The 18,913-nt window shown below is 41.7% G+C and overlaps 1 protein-coding gene across 2 annotated transcripts; it reads left to right on the top strand.

The window, feature by feature from the left end:
• st6galnac2 (ST6 (alpha-N-acetyl-neuraminyl-2,3-beta-galactosyl-1,3)-N-acetylgalactosaminide alpha-2,6-sialyltransferase 2) lies at positions 1 to 17,705 on the top strand. Of its 2 annotated transcripts, XM_022666229.2 has the most exons (10): positions 1 to 490; positions 2,448 to 2,502; positions 2,595 to 2,766; positions 3,182 to 3,344; positions 4,991 to 5,129; positions 5,218 to 5,321; positions 5,733 to 5,816; positions 14,501 to 14,600; positions 14,695 to 14,740; positions 17,153 to 17,241. In XM_022666229.2, the coding sequence occupies exons 1-9, from the start codon at positions 363 to 365 to the stop codon at positions 14,710 to 14,712; spliced, it is 963 nt and encodes a 320-aa protein (XP_022521950.1). In that variant the 5' UTR covers positions 1 to 362; the 3' UTR covers positions 14,713 to 14,740; positions 17,153 to 17,241. The 2 variants fall into 2 exon arrangements, with proteins under 2 accessions (XP_022521950.1, XP_022521948.1); XM_022666227.2 differs by lacking the exon at positions 14,695 to 14,740 and having other exon boundaries at positions 4 to 490; positions 17,153 to 17,705.
• Positions 17,706 to 18,913: the final 1,208 nt, after the last annotated feature.

Here is an 18,913-nt window from a genome sequence, read left to right as displayed (position 1 = left end):
TCTTTGCAATTAATAAGAGTTTAAACTTTCACAATTAACACACATAAAAGGATGACCATATATTTTCCGACTGTTTGCAGCAGCTGTGATTGGCTGGGCAGCATTATGTGAGCTGAAAGCGAGCTATGTGGTTGGCTCAGTTCATCAGTAGTCAACAACATACCTGAAAGGTCCCATCTCCCCAATCACTGCTCCTACTCTCCATTCCTCCTTTCCTCTGCTCGATTTATCCACCTTTTTCCGGTGTAGGAAAGGAGGAGGAGAAGAGAAGCAGTGGGAGAGGAAGAGTAGCAAAAGGACTCAGCCTCTCTGTCTCTCTCCTGCTGGATCTGAGAGTTGGGAAAGTGCTGGATTTAACCGGCATGGAGACTCGCAAACACATCTGCATCGTTCTGCTCGGTCTGTTCTGCCTTTCTCTAACCCTAACATCCCTCCTCTTCAGAGAACCCCAGCGCCCCATACCCGCACACCTCCAGCCTCACTACATCAGGTAACACTGAGAGAGAGACTTTACTTTAATAAACCACTTTCCATATAAAACGGTGTTTAAAGCTGAACTAAACTTTTAACTAAAACAAAACAGAAAAAAACAGAGTCAGTCTGTGTACAGAGATTTCAGCTCACACATTTAGCACAAACCCTCCTCAGGTTCACAGAGCAAACTCCCAGCCCCACAGACAGCAAAGAAAAAACTGAAAAGAGAGAGAGAGAGAGAGAGAGAGAGAGAGAAGCCTATTATCCTCTCTTTTTTATTCAATGGATAAATTGGATATACACTGCAAAAAACTAAATCTTAGCAAGTGAAATTTTCGATTTTTGAGGCAATAGATCTTTTTTTCTTATTAAGCATTGTAATTTTTATATTATTTCGCTTATTTTTGGAATAATGATCTTATTCAGTCTAACTTAGAATTGTCATCTTATTATATGTAATTTAAATAAAAAAATAAGCACAAAAAGTCCTCAATCAAATTATTCTAATATTTGCTTGATTTAAGTCTTATTTTACTTATTTTGAGACTTTTTGATTACTTTTTAAAGAAATCTTACCAAGAAAAATTAGCTTACCCCATTGGCAGAGTTTTTTGTTTAATAAAAGCATATGTCTAAATTTACATATATTTTGTCTAGTTTTCACCCATTAATGTTTTTGCAGTGTAAACGAGAAGCTTAATACACTGTGTTTTCTCTTGGTTGATCTTCCTTCATTTTACACATAACTGACAGCTTAAGGGTATTTATAACCTAAACAATACAGTTATATGACACAACACAAGATTTATGCACTTTTGTCTTTTAAAAACTTAAAAAATATATATTTTTGAAAGACCTCTAGTAGAGCTGTAACAATTTAAGTTAATTTGGGACTACTGTGATTGTACTGGTGCTGTATTTCACTTCCGCTTAAAGTTTGGGATTACTCTGACACTGAAAAGTATGTATTTTAATGGAGAAAGTGACTGTGTACTTCGGATTTTGTGACCTTTTGCTGCATTTAAAGTTTTGCAGAGCCTAGGCATTCTAGAAATTTTTGAGGTAATCTAATGTGATTTTACCCCATTCTTCTTGGAGAATGTTCCATAAAGTGGATTGGCTTGATGCAGTCTTCCTCTATACCATACGATTCCCACAACAGGTCAGTTGGGTTCAGGTCTGGAGACTGTGCTGGACACTACACTACAGTCAGAATTCCGCTTCCTTATTTCCTCAATGTTGCTGGCATATTTTGTTGTAGGATGAAATTGGCCCCAATCAAGTACTGTCCAGAGGGTGTGGCCTTCCTTCTCTATATTCAAATTCAAATTCTTAATTTTACCACCTCAAACATATCCCCAGACCATCACACTGCTTTTCTCTTTTGCCCATCGCAGTCGTTTCTATTATTGGCCAGTGTGAGGTATGGCTTTTTTGGCAATTCTACCATGAGGTCTGGCATCATGAAGACTCCTCTTCACCACTGATGCTGAAACTGGTGTTTGTTGAGTTCCATTCAGTGCAGCTATCAGTTGAAAACCTGAGAGGTGTCTTTATCTCACACTCTAAAACATTTAGTTATGCACCGGGGCCTTCCATTCCTTTTTTTGTTCTGTTTAGAGCCAGTTTGTGCAACTCTCTGATGGGAGTAGTTAATAGTAGTTAACAGTTCATTTCCATGCTTTGAAAAGTATCTGATACATTTAAATTAATTGCCTAATTTACAAAATTGTTTGTGGATTGCATTAAAATGTGGGGTTTTATTTTTTTTTAGTTTGCAAGTGATTCCAAACTTTTGAGCTGTAAAGATCTCTCTACAATTCTTTTTTTACATTCCTTGATAAATTAACCAATAAAAATGGTTTAAATGACTTTTAATAAAACCTTTTAATAATGGGGCTTTTATTCCTCCTGAATTTCACAGTGGCCAAATGTGTGTGTGTGTATACTGTGCACCTATGTATCTATTTCAGCAGATATGTTGAAGGTGGCAGGGAGGTAGCAGATTCCACAGAAGGAGCAGCGCAGGTATGTACTGCACGCTTATTTCAGTTATTTCATGTAAAATGCTTGGTGCCTGTGATCATGGGAGACAACCCTGGTTCTTTTTTTACATTTAGCCCAGACCTCCCTGCTCCTTAAGACGAATTGTCAAGCACCATGAACATCTGAGGAGATGCTTTAATTTCTCAGTGCCTCTTGTGCAGTGGGCTGGGAGTCTTAACCAGTCTGAGTGGCAGCAGCTCCAGTTCACTCCTCTACCATTTGGCTGGAAGGATTTAGCTTTTGATGGTAAATCTCTGTTTCTCATATAACTTCACAATCAATTTCACACCATACTTTAATCATTCTTTTTGCCAATTACACATTGTCAAACATCCTATTTTAAACAAAATCACAACAAAGCAGCTTGATATTGTCACTGGATAAACCCTTAAAATGGACTTAAATACCTTGCACCTTTTCAGCACAGAATTAAATTAAGGAGCTTGCCTTTACGCTGGTGAGAGAAGTATGAGTATATCCAGTCCTGCATTAGCAGTAAAGCCGTCTCTATTTTGCACACCACAGCATTAGATACAAAAGGCAGTACTTGGTTAATTGTTTACAGAATGACTGATCAATTGCATTGTGTTAAATTAACTTTTTGTAAAAGTATGTATGTATGCACGCTTACCCAACATGCGTTTGTGTTCCCAATGAGCAGTGGTGAAGAGCACACTGTCGCTGCTCAACCACACTTCTAGCAGCCGTCTGTTTGAGAGAAGGTCTTCAGATCAGTGTGTGCGATGTGCCGTAGTGGGCAATGGAGGAATCCTCAAAGGTTCAGGACAGGGGAAGGCCATCGACAGCCATGAATACGTCTTCAGGTATGTGTATTTTTTTCTTTGTACAATATGGAATGGAACACTTTCTTTTATGCATTTCATTTTGGGGTGTCCTCACAATGATTCAGCATGTTTAGATTATTTTAGCATAAATTAGTAAAAACTTTGAATAAACATAAGTGAAGTTATTTAATTAATTTATATTTTGTAAGCATTGTAAGGACCATATGAAGCTTCATTTGTACAGTTTCAGAAGATGGAGTTTATATATATATTTTTTTGTGAAAAAACAATTTGTTAGCCACTTTGCCTAATAAAGGAAATACCTTCAATTATAAGTTTTCTGTAACCTTATACTAGTCTCTTACAACTCGTTTTTAAGTCACCCCCAGCATCTCATAAATGTTAAGATCCAGGTTTTCAGCCCTTGGCCATTCTTTGGTGGATTTACTGTATTGTTTTGAATCATTGTCATGTTGCATGGTCTACCTTAACGTAAGATTCAGTATCTGTATGAATGGATTCACCTTTTACTCAAGTACACTCTGAAGAATGAATGAATTTTGTGATGGAGAGTAAATGGCGATTTGGCGATCAGTTCATCCTCTAGTTTTTTTTTTTTTTTTTTATATAATTTTATTTCTAATTTTTTCCCATTTTCTCCCCAATTTACACGGCCAATTACCCAACCCATTCATTAGGACTCCCCCTATCACTAGTGATACCTCAACACACCAGGAGGGTGAAGACTAGCACATGCTTCCTCCGATACATGTGAAGTCAGCCACCGCTTCTTTTCGAGCTGCTGCTGATGCAGCATTACCGAGCAGCCAGCGCGCTTGGAGGAAAGCGCAGCGGCTCGGCTCCAGTACATCAGCTCACAGACGCCCTGTGCTGCAGACATCCCCGTAGGAGTGATGTGGGGAGAGAGCGCCATCTACCCACCCAGAGGGAGCAGGGCCAATTTTGCTCCCTCTGACGCCGGCAGCTTGATGGCAAAGCTGCATGAGCTGGGGTTCGAACCGGCGACCTCCTGCTCATAGTGGCAGCGCTTTAGACCGCTGGACCACTCGGCGCCAGTTCATCCTCTAGTTAACTGATTTATGTAATACCATTCATAAGATTAGAATCACCTAGAAACACCATGGGAACCACCTGGGATACCATAGCAGCCAGCTATCAATATCATAGAAACTAGCTGGAACCATTCGGTTTTTCCTTTAGGAAATGTGCTTTTCTAATTATTATTATGTTTCATAACTTAGTATAAAATAGTATAAAAACATGGCCATATTCAAACATTTAAACCAACTACATTCTTTGTTTTATCCTGCTTGGTAGAAAGCTTACGATCAGAGACTTTTCTGCTTTCTGTCAATGGGATATACTGTCTTCTGTATCTGCGTAAGCAGTCGAGGTAGCAGAAAATGAATCCTCTGGAACAGAGATTGTTTTAAAATGTGTTAATAATTATAGTTCATTTCTTTGACTTAATGAAAATACACACAAACTTTGCACCACAGAGTCACCATGTGATAACGTCACCACAAAGACACATAGCTGCTGACATGTGGAAATATTTGAAGATTAAAAACTCACACTTTAATAATTCTTTTAATGATTATAGTGATCTGATTATGCTGAGTTTGCTGTTTCATGTCTGATGAGTTTGTGCTTGTAATTCCCAGGATGAACGGAGCAATAACCAAGAACTTTGAAGAGGATGTGGGCACCAAGACATCGTTCTACGGGTTCACCACAAATACTCTGAAGAATTCTCTGAAAGCTTATCAGAGCGACGGCTTCACTGCAGTGCCACGAGACCCAGTAACTAATGATGCTTTTGGAAAGATATATCAAATAGTATATTGTTATTGAGGTTGAGTTAAAAATTCTATACATATTTTCACTTCAGGGCATTTGCTATATCTTCATCCCATCTAACATCCGGGATTATGTGATGCTTGCTGCTGCTATCCAAGGTGTTACTGTGCCCTCAGGGTATGATAAAGGAGATTGGTGAGTGTTGGTTAGAGACGTTATGCTGCAGCTTCTTCCACCAGTGATAAGTGTTCATTCAGCAGCGGCTCACTGACACTCTGTTATTGGAGGCTAAATGCTGCTGCGATTCACAAATTAACCACACGGTGGTGCTTCTGCTTGCACTGGCTGGAGTATCGGCTTTGCTTTACTGAAAAGTTAAAAGCATCTGAACTGTCAGAACTGCCTCGTGCCCCGTTATCTCTGGGTTTTCACCTACTTTTGGTTTGAGATATTTTTCAAGTTCTGTGTCTTCAGAAATGTACTTTATGGCTTTGTTTTGTTTTTGTTATTCTTTGTCTGTTATGTTCATACTTTTCCAATTATTTATTTAATATTACTATTTGTTATTAGTAAATTTTGATTATTTTATTTTTATGTTGTGAACAGGCCTTCCAAATATTTTGGATACAAGCCACCAGTTGAGCAGTTCCGAATGATTCATCCATCCTTCATAGAGTATGTAACTAAGAGGTGAGAAAAGAAAAAATACATACTGTATTTATAAGGCGCACTATCAACAGGTCTCGCAGCTGATTGGGGGAGGGGGGGGGATGTTAATTTTTAAAAATCATTTTCTTGTTTTGGATGTTAATCTACACAGATTTCTCTCCTGAAGACTGTTCATTTGGAGTAAAACTTAGTATGCTTAGATTCCCAAATTTCTCCATAAATAAGCCTGGAGCATTAGCATTAACAGCTAACCGCTAGTGCTAGCGGCTAATGCCGTTCGGCAGCACTACACTGAGGAACCCTGAGTGTTTTCCGGTAAAACAGGGTGAAATTAGCTAGTGGTTTGTCTTACGTAGCTTGTTTTAACATGGTAAACACTAGGGGTGGGAATCGTTTACTATCTCACGATTCGATTCGATTCCGATTTTGGGGGCCACGATTCGATTCAAAATCGATTTTTGATTCAAAACGATTTGAATTATAAAAATTTCTGCTTCTGGCTTATGAATCTTATTGAAAAAAAACCCTCCATAATATACACTGGTCCTGGAGCAGGTAATGTGTTACAAAAACAATAAAATGTGCAGGAATGTGGGTCCTCAGTGACAGAGGAATCACTGGGATATCACAATGACGTTAATGAACAATAAATAAATAACTAGAAAAGGCAAAGTTCGTGAACGAACTTTAAGTTGGCTTGTCAAATAGTTACTAAGTTGTGTAGTGTGTGTGTGGTGTGGAGTGTGTGGGGTGTGGAGTGGGTTGTGGAGTGTGTTTGGTGTTGTGTGTTTGGAATGTGGTGTGGAGTGATGTGGTGGAGTGTGGGGTGAGTTGTGTGTATCAGGTGTGGAGTGTGTGTGTTATGGAGTGTGTGTGGTGTGGTGTGTAGAGAGTGTGTTGTGGTGTGTGGAGTATGTGTGGTGTGGAGTGTGTGTGGTGTGGTGTATGTGTGGTGGAGTGTGGGGTTTGTGTCAGGTGTGGAGTGTGTGTGGTGTGGGGTATGTGTGGTGTGAAGTGTGTGTGGGGTGGAGTGTGTATGGTGTGGGGTATGTGAGCTGTGGAGTGTGTGTGTGGTATGGAGTGTGTGTGGTGTGGGGTATGTGTGGTGTGGAGTGTGTGGTGTTGTGTGAATTGTGTGTGGTATGTGTGGGGTGGAGTGTGTGTGGTGTGCGGTATGTGAGCTGTGGAGTGTGTGTGGTTTAAAGTGTGTTGGTGTGGGGTATGAAGTGTGTGTGGGGTGGAGTGTGCGTGGTGTGGGCTATGTGAGCTGTGGAGTGTGTGTGGTTTAAAGTGTGTGTGGTGTGGGGTGTGTGTGGTGTGGGGTATGTGTGGTTTGAAGTGTGTGTGGTGTGGGGTATGTGTGGTGTGTGGGGTGGAGTGTGTTTGGTGTGGGGTATGTGTGGTGTGGAATGTGTGTAGGGTGTGGAGTGTGTGTAGTGTGGGGTGTAGACTGTGTGTGGTGTGGGGTGTGTGTGGTGTGTAGTGTGTGTGGTGGAGTGTGTTTGGTGTGGGGTATGTGTGGTGTGGAATGTGTGTAGGGTGTGGTGTGGAGTGTGTGTAGTGTGGGGTGTAGACTGTGTGTGGTGTGGGGTGTGTGTGGTGTGTAGAGTGTGTGTGGTGTGGACTGTGGAGTTTGTGTGGTGTGGAGTATGTGTGGTGTGGAGTGAGTGTGGGGAGTGGACTGTGTGTCATGTGGTAAGTGTGTGTGGTGTGGGGTGTGAAGTGTGTGGTGTGGGGTATGTGTGATGTGGAGTGTGTGTGGTGTGGTGTATGTGTGGTGTGTTCGTGTGTGTGTGTGGTGTGGGCTGTGGAGTTTGTGTGGTGTGGAGTGTGTGTGGTGTGGGGTATGTGTGGTGTGGAGTGTGTGTTGTGTAGAGTGTGGTGTGGTGTGTGGAGTGTGTGTGGTGGGGTGTATAGTGTGTGGGGTTTGGTGTGTGTGGTGTGGGGTATGTGTGGTTTGAAGTGTGTGTGGTGTGGTGTATGTGTGGTGTGTTTGTGTGTGTGTGTGGTGTGGGCTGTGGAGTTTGTGTGGTGTGGAGTGTGTGTGGTGTGGGGTATGTGTGGTGTGGAGTGTGTGTTGTGTAGAGTGTGGTGTGGTGTGTGGAGTGTGTGTGGTGGGGTGTATAGTGTGTGTGGGGTTTGGTGTGTGTGGTGTGGGGTATGTGTGGTGTGGGGTATGTGTGGTGTGGAGTGTGTGTTGTGTAGAGTGTTGTGTGGTGTGTGGAGTGTGTGTGGTGGGGTGTGTAGTGTGGTGTGTAGAGTGTGTGGTATGTGTGTGGTGGAGTGTGTGTGGTGTGGGGTATGTGAGCTGTGGAGTGTGTGTGTGGTTTAAAGTGTGTGTGGTGTGGGGTATGAAGTGTGTGTGGGGTGGAGTGTGTGTGGTGTGGGCTATGTGAGCTGTGGAGTGTGTGTGGTTTAAAGTGTGTGTGGTGTGGGGTGTGTGTGGTGTGGGGTATGTGTGGTTTGAAGTGTGTGTGGTGTGGGGTATGTGTGGTTTGAAGTGTGTGTGGTGTGGGGTATGTGTGGTGTGGAGTGTGTGTTGTGTAGAGTGTGGTGTGGTGTGTGGAGTGTGTGTGGTGGGGTGTATAGTGTGTGTGGGGTTTGGTGTGTGTGGTGTGGGGTATGTGTGGTGTGGGGTATGTGTGGTGTGGAGTGTGTGTTGTGTAGAGTGTGGTGTGGTGTGTGGAGTGTGTGTGGTGGGGTGTATAGTGTGTGTGGGGTTTGGTGTGTGTGGTGTGGGGTATGTGTGGTGTGGGGTATGTGTGGTGTGGAGTGTGTGTTGTGTAGAGTGTTGTGTGGTGTGTGGAGTGTGTGTGGTGGGGTGTATAGTGTGGTGGGGTGTGTAGGGTGTGTGGTGTGTGTGGGGTTTGGTGTGTGTGGTGTGGGGTATGTGTGGTGTGGGGTATGTGTGGTGTGGAGTGTGTGGGGTGTGTAGAGTGTGTGGTGTGTGGAGTTTGTGTGGGGTGTGGGGTATGTGTGGTGTGTGGGGTGTGTGTAGTGTTGTATTGGTTCTGGTGTGGGTTGTGTTCAGCAGTATCTTCTCCATACAGATACAGTACTGAGGAGCAGGGCAGAGAGGGGGGCCGTGCGCAGGATCGGCTGGTGTGTGTGAGATGGCCAACATTCCGCCCATTCATTCCTATGGGGAAAGTTCGTACGATAATTTTACGAAAACCGTAAATCGTATCGGTGAGGTCAGCATATCGTCTGAAACGTCTTTGCAAGTTCTGTATGTCTTGTGAATTTCGTGGTTCTAGCTTGAAAATTGTGACTTTTAGAGCAGTTTGAAAAAAGTGTGAATGGAAGTCTATGGGGAAAAAAGTGACTTTGACGGAACCGTGCTAGAACCCTGGTTCTCCGATCGCTTAGAAAAGCACAAGCAACTTAAGTGGCTATGGGTTCTACCAACCTGTGAAGTTTGGTGGTTCTAGCTCGAAAACTGTAGGAGGAGTAGCGTTGAGAAATTTTAGCGTAGAAGAATAATAATAACTAGAAAAGGAAAGTTCGATAACGAACTTTAAGTTGGCTTGGAAAAGTACATTAATAACGTTGAAAAAGTTAAAATGGTTGCTAAGATATTTCTGTCTAAAGCGTGTGAAGAGTGGTTGCTTTGCTGTTGACTTTCAGCTAAATGTTAAAGTCCAAAAAGTTTTGGCTAACATGGTGAAAAGCTAATAATTGTCTTATAAAGTAATATAAACACTTTACTTTATATATACCTATATAAAGTAAAGTGTTGCTAAGTGGTTGCTAGGTAGTTACTAGGCAGTTGCTAATGTATTCCACATCGTTGCTCAGTGTTTGCTAATTGGTTGCTAAGCAGATTCTTACATATTCCAGGTGGTTGCTAAGCTGTTGATAACTGGTTGCTAGGCAATTGCTAATGTATTCCACATGGTTTCCAAGGTTGCTAAGGTGTTGATATGGTATCCGGGTTGGTTGCTAAGGTGTTGCTAGGTGGTTGCTAAGGTGTTGCTATGGTATCCAGGGTGGTTGGTAAGGTGTTGCTAGGTGGTTGCTAGGTGGTTGCTAAGGTGTTGATATGGTATCTGGGGTGGTTGCTAAGGTGTTGCTAGATGGTTGCTAAGGTGTTGCTATGGTATCTGGGGTGGTTGCTAAGGTGTTGCTAGGTGGTTGCTAAGGTGTTGTTATGTTATCCTGGGTGGTTGCTAAGGTGTTGCTAGGTGGTTGCTAGGCGGTTGCTAAGGTGTTGTTATGGTATCCGGGGTGGTTGCTAAGATGTTGCTAGGTGGTTGCTAAGGTGTTGCTATGGTATCCGGGGTGGTTGCTAAGGTGTTGCTAGGTGGTTGCTAAGGTGTTGCTATGGTATCTGGGGTGGTTGCTAAGGTGTTGCTAGGCGGTTGCTAAGGTGTTGCTAGGTGGTTGCTAAGGTGTTGCTAGGTGGTTGCTAAGGTGTTGCTATTGTATCTGTGGTGGTTGCTAAGGTGTTGCTATGGTATCCGGGTGGTTGCTAGGTGGTTGCTAATGTGTTGCTAGGCGGTTGCTAAGGTGTTGCTATGGTATCCAGGGTGGTTGCTAAGGTGTTGCTAGGCGGTTGCTAAGGTATTGCTATGGTATCCGGGGTGGTTGCTAAGGTGCTGCTAGGTGGTTGCAAGGTGGTTGCTAAGGTGTTGCTAGGCGGTTGCTAAGGTGTTGCTATGGTGTCTGGGGTGGTTCCTAAGGTGTTGCTAGGTGGTTGCTAAGGTGTTGCTATGGTATCTGGGGTGGTTGCTAAGGTGTTGCTAATTGGTTGCTAAGGTGTTGCTAGATGGTTGCTAAGGTGTTGCTATGGTATCCAGGGTGGTTGCCAAGGTGTTGCTAGGTGGTTGCTAGGGTGTTGCTAGGCGGTTGCTAAGCGGTTGCTATGGTATCCAGGGTGGTTGCCAAGGTGTTGCTAGGTGGTTGCTAGGGTGTTGCTAGGCGGTTGCTAAGCGGTTGCTATGGTATCCAGGGTGGTTGCTAAGGTGTTGCTAGGTGGTTGTTAGGTGGTTGCTAAGGTGTTGCTAGGTGGTTGCTAAAGTGTTGCCATGGTATCCGGGGTGCTTGCTAAGGTGTTGCTAGGCGGTTGCTATGGTATCTGGGTTGGTTGCTAAGGTGTTGCTAGGTGGTTGCTAAGGTGTTGCTAGATGGTTGCTAAGGTGTTGCTATGGTATCTGGGGTGGTTGCTAAGGTGTTGCTAGGTGGTTGCTAAGGTGTTGCTATGGTATCCGGGGTGGTTGCTAAGGTGTTGCTAGGTGGTTGCTAGGCGGTTGCCAAGGTGTTGCTATGGTATCCGAGGTGGTTGCTAAATGGTTACTAGGCAGTTGCTAACGTATTCCACATGGTTGCTAAGTGGTTGCTAGGCACTTGCTAATGTTTTCCAGGTGGTTGCTAAGGTGTTGCTAACTGGTTGCTAGGCAGTTGCTAACGTATTCCACATGGTTGCTAAGTGGTTGCTAGGCAGTTGTGATCATTTCTAAAGTGGTTGCTAAGCGGTTTCTAGGCAGTTGCTAACATTTTCCAGGTGGTTGCTAAGGTGTTGCTAACTGGTTGCTAGGCAGTTGCTAACATATTCCAGATGGTTGCTGAGCGGTTGTCATCATTTCTAAAGTGGTTGCTAGGCAGTTGCTAATGTTTACCAGGTGGTTGCTAAGGTGTTGATAACTGGTTGCTAGGTTGTTGCTATCATTTCTAAAATGGTTGAAGTAGAGAAAAAGAGAGAGTGTTAAATGTAGAAGTACAGAAAAAGGGAGAGCAAGAAATAAAGAAGTAGGGAGAAAATCGCGAGAAAAAGAGAAAGAACACGCGAGAATGTGAGAAAAAAAGTTGAGAGAAATATTGAGCGAGAAAAAGAGAATTAGAGAAAAAGGGACATCGAGAAATAAAGAAGTAGAGAAAGAAAGAGGAAGTAGTAGAGAGATAGATAGAAAGAGAAAGCAAGACATAGAAAAGTAGAGTGAAAGAGAAGTAGAGAGAAGAGCGAGAAATAAAGAAAGAGTAGAGAATAGAGAAATAGAAAAGTAGCGAGAAAGAGAAATTGAGACGTAGAGAGAGAGTGAGAAAGAGAGAAAGAAAGAGTGAGAAATAGAGAAGTAGAGAGTAAAAGAGAGAGTGAGAAATAGAGACGTAGAGAGAGAGTGAGAAAGAGAGTGAGAAATTCAGAAGTAGAGTGAGAAAGAGAGTGAGAAATAGAGAAGCAGAGAGCAAAAGAGAGTGAGAAATAGAGAAGTAGAGAGAGAGTGAGAAAGAGAGAAAGAGAGAGTGAGAAATAAAGAAATGTAAAGAGCAAAAGAGAGAGTGAGAAATAGAGAAGTAGAGAGAGTGAGAAAGAGTGTGAGAAATAGAGACGTAGAGAGAGTGAGAAAGAAAGAGTGAGAAATAGAGACGTAGAGAGAGAGTGAGAAAGAGAGAGTGAGAAATAGAGAAGTAGAGAGCAAAAGAGAGAGAGAGAAGTAGAGAGCAAAAGAGAGAGCGAGAAGTAGAGAGCAAAAGAGAGAGTGAGAAATAGAGAAGTAGAAAGCAAAAGAGAGTGAGAAATAGAGAAGTAGAGAGCAAAAGAGAGTGTGAGAAGTAGAGAGCAAAAGAGAGAGTGAGAAATAGAGAAGCAGAGAGCAAAAGAGAGAGTGAGAAGTAGAGAAGTAGAGAGCAAAAGAGAGAGTGAGAAGTAGATAAGTATAGAGCAAAAGAGAGAGTGAGAAATAGAGACGTAGAGAGAGAGTGAGAAAGAGAGAGTGAGAAATAGAGAAGTAGAGAGCAAAAGAGAGTGAAAAGTAGAGAGAGTGAGAAAGAGAGAGTGAGAGAAGTAGAGAGAGAGTGAGAAAGAGAGAGTGAGAGAAGTAGAGAGAGAGTGAGAAAGAGAGAGTGGTTGCTAAACAGGTAATAGGTGGTTGCAAAGCCCTGGCTGGGGTGTCCAAACTTTTGACTGATAGCTGCTCCATACAGCAGCTCCTCCATACACTCACAGTACTGGAGGAGCAGGGGAGAGAAGGGGTTCCGTGCGCAGAGCTGCTCGTCTGTGAGATGGAACTCTGGGCCCCCCATTCATTTCTATGGGAAAACTTCGTACGACAATTGTACGAAAACCGTACGTCGTATCGCTTCGCAATCTCTTATTAATTTAAAGATCTTGATAAGATCTATTAGCTCGCCGAATTTGGTCTCCGTATCTCAAAAATTGTGACCGTCACGGACGTTCAAAATTCTCCCCCATTCATTCCTATGGGGAAAAAATGCGTACGTTTACGAAGTTTTTACGAAAACCGTACGATAAATCGCTCCAAAAAGCACAAGCAACGTAATTCACTATAGGTCCTACGATCCGTGAAAGTTTCGTGATTCTACGATAAAAGCTCTAGGAGGAGTAGCGTACAGAAAAAAAGGCGTAAGAATAATAATAATAATAATAAGAAGAAAACGAAGAACAATAAGTTGGCTTTTCCAAAGCCAACTTAATAAGAAGAATAAGAAGAACTATAAGTTGGCTTTGACAAGCCAACTTAATAAATAACACTGCTTTATTACCAGGCTACTAGCGGTGGTGTGTAGGTGACGCTGCTGGGCTGATGTGATGATAGCAGTGGAGCGCTAAAGTTCAGGAGCAGCTGCTGATTAACTAGTTAATTTAAGGTCGTTGTATTTCTTCAGAAAGGGGGCAGGAGGTGGAGAAATTAATTCATATGGTCCATTCCTTAATTCCTCTGTGATGAGGAGCTGAAATTAGCTCTGATTAGCTTATTGTATTTTTCCGTTCCGCCTTAAATGCTGCAGCCCGCTGCCACCTGTAGCGTTATTTAAGGTGGAACTGGAAAGTTAGCTAGTTAGCTAGCTAACAGTTACTGAAACTAACTACTAGCGATCTTTTTTATGCTTGTTATGAAGCATTCTGCCATAAAACATTGAAACTACACGTTAATCTAATGTAATATAGTGCTTGTTCTGCCATCTTACCGGTGATTCTCAAACACCTACGCTCTGTGTGTGTCTGGAAGATCTCCGTTTGAAAGGACAAGCGCTATCCCCAGGGTTGCCAGGTCCAACAAAAATACCCAGCCCAAAATCAGTCTAAAACCCGCCCCTCAGAATCGATTTTGGGACATTTTAAATCGATTCTGAATCGTAGTAAATGAGAATCAAGATTCTTATGTGAATCGATTTTTTGGCACACCTCTAGTAAACACACAGACTACAGGCCGATAATACTCTCCTGTGAATGACTACAGAGCTAGCTCTTAGCACAATTAGCGGCTAATGCTTATGCTGCTCTAGTAATGCTAGCTGGGGTTAGCAGCAGGCTACAGGCCAATAATACTCACCTCTAAACAATCGAAAGAGGTAGTGCTTAGCAGGTAATGTTAATACTGCTCCAGCAGTGCTATCCAGGGTTAGCAGCAGGCTACAGGCCGATAACTCACCTCTGAAAGGTGAAAGACTTGGCACTTAGCGCAGTTAGCGGCTAATGCTAATACTGCTCCAGCCTAGGTGCTAAAGAGAAACTAAACTAAAACTCCTGTATAACGCTGTATTTCAGCTGAGTGGCTTTAATGCTCCTTACGACTGGACTGGTAAAATTCATACATAAGACGCACCGGATTATAAGACACAATGACGATTTTTGGGAAAATTAAAGGATTTTAAGTGCCACTTATAGTGTGTAAAATACGGTCATGATTTTTGAAAGCTTCTGTTTGTAGCATCCAGCTGATTAATGTGCTTTATATAATTGGCAGGTTTTTGAACTCTCCGCTGTTAAGCATGGTGTATGGTGATGTGTACATGCCCAGTACAGGGGCACTCATGCTCATAACTGCCCTGCACGCCTGCGACCAGGTCAGAGCCCGGTTTTAATACATATTTCCTTTTATAAACTTATCAGTATCAGCACTATGTTTACATCGCTGAATGAAAGCTTGTTCATCACCAGGCTCTGGAAAAAGAGTGAATTATGGAAGAAAGCTGGGCCCAAATTGGTAAAATGATTAACGTTATTTTTTTTAAACACAGGTTAAAGTGTCCAGATTATTTAAATGATATAACATATGCCATCAGCACAAGTTTATAAAATTACAAAATGTATCGCAAAATCAAGTGACTAACTTATTTACAGTACCAATCAAAAGTTTGGACATACCTTCTCATTCAGTTTTTCTTCTTCATTTATTTTTTTATTTTATTTACATTGTAGATTAAAATAAAGACATGAGAACAATTAAGCAACACGAAAAAGAAAGAGTTTGTCCTCCATAATCCCCTGATCTAAACCTGATCAACTGAGATGGTGATTTAAGGAGATTTGGGCTGAGCTGGAGCTTCACAGCGTGAAGTATAATCAGCAAATATTGTTCAGCACTAGGGCTGGGGCGACGCATCGACATAATCGACGTCATCGATTACGAAAATACATCGATTTGCATAACGTGCGTCGGCGCGTCGTAAATATGATCAGAACTATGTTAATTAACACGGTAACATAGAAGCATAGAACTATTATTTAATTAAAATGATTTTTAAGAACAGCTAAACACAGTTCTGCAAGTCAAACGCGGAGGAGTTCACGTGCGAGAGAGAGAGAGAGAGAGAGAGAGAGACACACACACACAGAGAGAGAGAGAGAGAGAGAGAGAGAGAGAGACACAGAGAGAGAGAGAGAGAGAGAGAGAGAGAGAGAGAGAGATTCGCTTGTTCTGGTGAGAGCTCATATTCTAGTCCCATACATAATTCGGCAGCTCCCTCAGTGTTTTCTGCCGTATTTTGCGGCTAGCGCGAGCGCTTACAACTGACACCGCGCACCGCGAGGTGCCGCCGCGTTTGTGCCGAATCCGACTCTCTGCTGAATCTGACTCCCGCTTCGCGGACAGAATCGGCACAACACCCCCGCTGTAGAACTGCGGTAGTGAAAACAGCGCTTATAAATAAATTAGTTTAGTTTCACTTTCAGTTTTCGTTATTTATTTTTTTTTTTTTACATAAAAATATAATTAAAAAACAGACGCCTACATCTCGGACTATTTTCTGGAGCCCGGGTCGGATTTCGGGTCGGACCTCGGGTCATGTCGGGTTCGGGCAGAGGAGAGCATGGACTCCGGAGAGCAATCTCCAGCTACAAAAAAACGCCAGCGGGCATCTAAAGTTTGGGAGCATTTCACGCAAAAGGGCAACAATGTGGTCCTCTGCCATACGTGCAAAAGGAGCACTTGAAGCGCACACATCCATGAGCACTATGTCAACAGGGTCACACAGTAAGTTACCGTTTACATCAGGGTCTCCGCGGGTGTCCTTAAAAAGACTTAAGGCTGTCTACCAAAGGTTTTAAACCTGCCACAGGCAGAAATTATACATTTTTGGTTTATATTTGTGCATGGCATTTCGCAGATTCCAGAAACAGTAGCATTATTCATAAGTTCAGGTGTTTAGCTAAGCTAGCTGCCTTAAGTTATTTTAGCTAGCGCCGTCGGCGTTGCGGTGTTACACCGTTTTCTGTCACCGTCGGAATTTTGTGACCAGTGCTCACAGTTATGAGCGTTCATTGGCATAACAGAAGCTTTCTATACCTACACCTTACCCTCAGCCCTAAACTTAACCGTTTTGGCCAGTCGGGGTAAACATTAGAAACGAACACGTTTCGAATCGGCCAGTGCACCGGTCTGCTGAGAACTACTTGCCCGTGGTCACAAAATCTAGCGGTCACAGAAAACAGTGCAACACACGGTTGTGGTGTATGGGAGCTTACCATTTTTAGCGTTAAAGATCTAAACGTGTTGTACATGTAAGTGATTATAAGTGTGGGGTTTGGTTTAGTAGGCTTGTGTTGTTGTTGTTGTTATTATATATTAATATAGTAATTTATCGTTTGCTTTAAAACGTAAAATAATAATTATTTAAATATGTTTCTCAATAAATAGATTAGTCGACTAATCGAAAAAAATAATCGTTAGAATAATCGTTTAAAAAATAATCGTTAGGGACAGCCCTATTCAGCACCTCTAGGAACTCCTTCAAGATGCTGAGGAAACTATTGCAGGTCCCTCATGAAGACACTGAAATTAAAATACCAAGAGTGTGAAAATCTGTCCTCAAAGATTAATGTGATACTTATAGAAGAATCGAAAGTATAAAACATAATCTGGTTTGTTTAACACTTTTTTTTCCGTTTCTGTTTAGCTTTAATATAGTCTTTAGTTTTACAATGTAAAAATCATAAAAAGGAAGAAAACACACTGAATAAGAAGAGGTGTGTCCTCCTTACTCTGGACTGGTACTGTGTGTAAAAATACACATTTTGGCATTTACCCAGAGTTCCCATATCAGTGTATCCCTGTTTTATACAGTGCTTTCATTTAGAAATGTAAGGTGTTTTGCAGTTATTAAAGCTGTTATTTCAGGTCTCTGCATATGGCTTCATTACAAGGAACTTTGAGGACTTCTCTGATCACTACTATGATCCAGTTAAAAAGCCTCTTCTTTTCTATGCTAACCATGACCTGCCTATGGAGGGGGAGCTGTGGGAGGACCTGCACTCTTCCAAAGTTTTGTGGCTCTACCAGAGAGACAGCCATCAGAACCAGTCACTGACAGACTGATAATGTTAAACATTCGCTTTTCGCTTGTTTGTGAAATTAATTTTTATTTAAGTCTTTTGGTAGTCAGTGTTTACACTCTCACATTTTATTGTGGGTTCACGAAACAAAACAGTTCCAGATTATTTTTTTCATGTTAACTCTGTATTAAGAGTTACTTTTTGATTTTGTTATGTATTTTTTTTTATATTGTGCCAAGGTTTGTTTTCTACCTGTGAATTCCTGGTGGAATGCAGCAAATGTCTCTTTGCTCATCTCATTAGGTTTGATTCAAGTTATCTGGCTAACTGAGCTAGACTTATTTTGTATTTTCAATCATTTGTACGGGAGAAAATAAATAGTTTGTTTTGTATGAGAACACGTGTGTCTTCTAATGCATTCTTATTCTTATAATGTTCTCTTATTACTAATGTTCCCTACCAAAGCTGTATTTATACTAAGAATAAATTACACTCAGATAGCTCATTTAGTGACTTCTGAAGGCATTTGGTCACACTGGATTTTATTTTGGGGGATCCCTAAATACAGGGGGCTGAATACAAATGCACGGCATATTGTGCAGATTGTAAAAGAACAGTAAAATAGTGAGAGTAATAAAGCAGCTTGATTAGTTACACAACTAATGTGAGGTCTTCAGTTCTGGACATGGAGGGCTGGTAGCCAGTTGTTTGGTGCTATCTTTACTTAACCCTTTAACCTCTGCTCAACCGCTTGAGCCGGTAGAGAATATTTGAGTCAGTGTGGGTTGGTTGGGATTAAACCTAGTCCTGGACTATACAGCACTGTGAATGGAGATTCTCTGTTAAGATTGATATGTAGTGTAGGACTAGGATTAATCTGTGTCTGGGAAACTAACCCTGTATTGTATTAAAGAAAGTGTTAATCTTATGTAATCCTAATCGTATTCTCTCTAGTCAGTATAAGTATGTGTGGCTAATAAAATACACTAAAGTCACTGTCTCTTTCAGTAGTGTGCCGTTTAATTTCTCATCCATAATCCATACGCCACACAGTTTTTGGTGGAATGAATCCAATTATCTAACTTTGTAAAAAATAAACTTTATCATTATTATTGGTATTATTGTATTAGGTTTGTAATCCTTGTTTCACACAAAGTGTCACCTCAAATAATAGTATAAACACTTGAGTTTATATACTTTAAACCTTTGGGGTCTTTAAAAAGTAAATAAAACAATATTTTTTAATATTGTCCTGAACCAAAAATTAAAAAATAAAAACATTCCATTGTTTTTTTCTTAGTGAGAACATTTAAGGGTTAAACACACCTGCTTATACTTTCAATGAGTTCTTAGGTTTTGCAGTAGCTAAGCAACTGGTGTATGCCATCTCCAAAAAGTTTGAAAAAATTACATGTATTTACTTGTTGACTCAAATAAACACAACACAAGAGAGGATTTTCCACACAGACAGATGTTTAAGACACTAAAACTGACATCTCCATCGTCTTCCCCCAGTAATCCCCAGTGGGGTAAATATGGACACTCCAGGGCAAGACCTTTCACAGCACGGTCATTTATGCTGTTTTTATAGAGCAGCTGTTCAGAG

The sequence above is a fragment of the Astyanax mexicanus genome, chromosome 19, assembly GCF_023375975.1.
Source record: "Astyanax mexicanus isolate ESR-SI-001 chromosome 19, AstMex3_surface, whole genome shotgun sequence".
Lineage (NCBI taxonomy): Eukaryota > Metazoa > Chordata > Actinopteri > Characiformes > Acestrorhamphidae > Astyanax > Astyanax mexicanus.
Note: the sequence above shows the minus strand (reverse complement) of the source record. Positions and strands in the feature narration are given on the sequence as shown.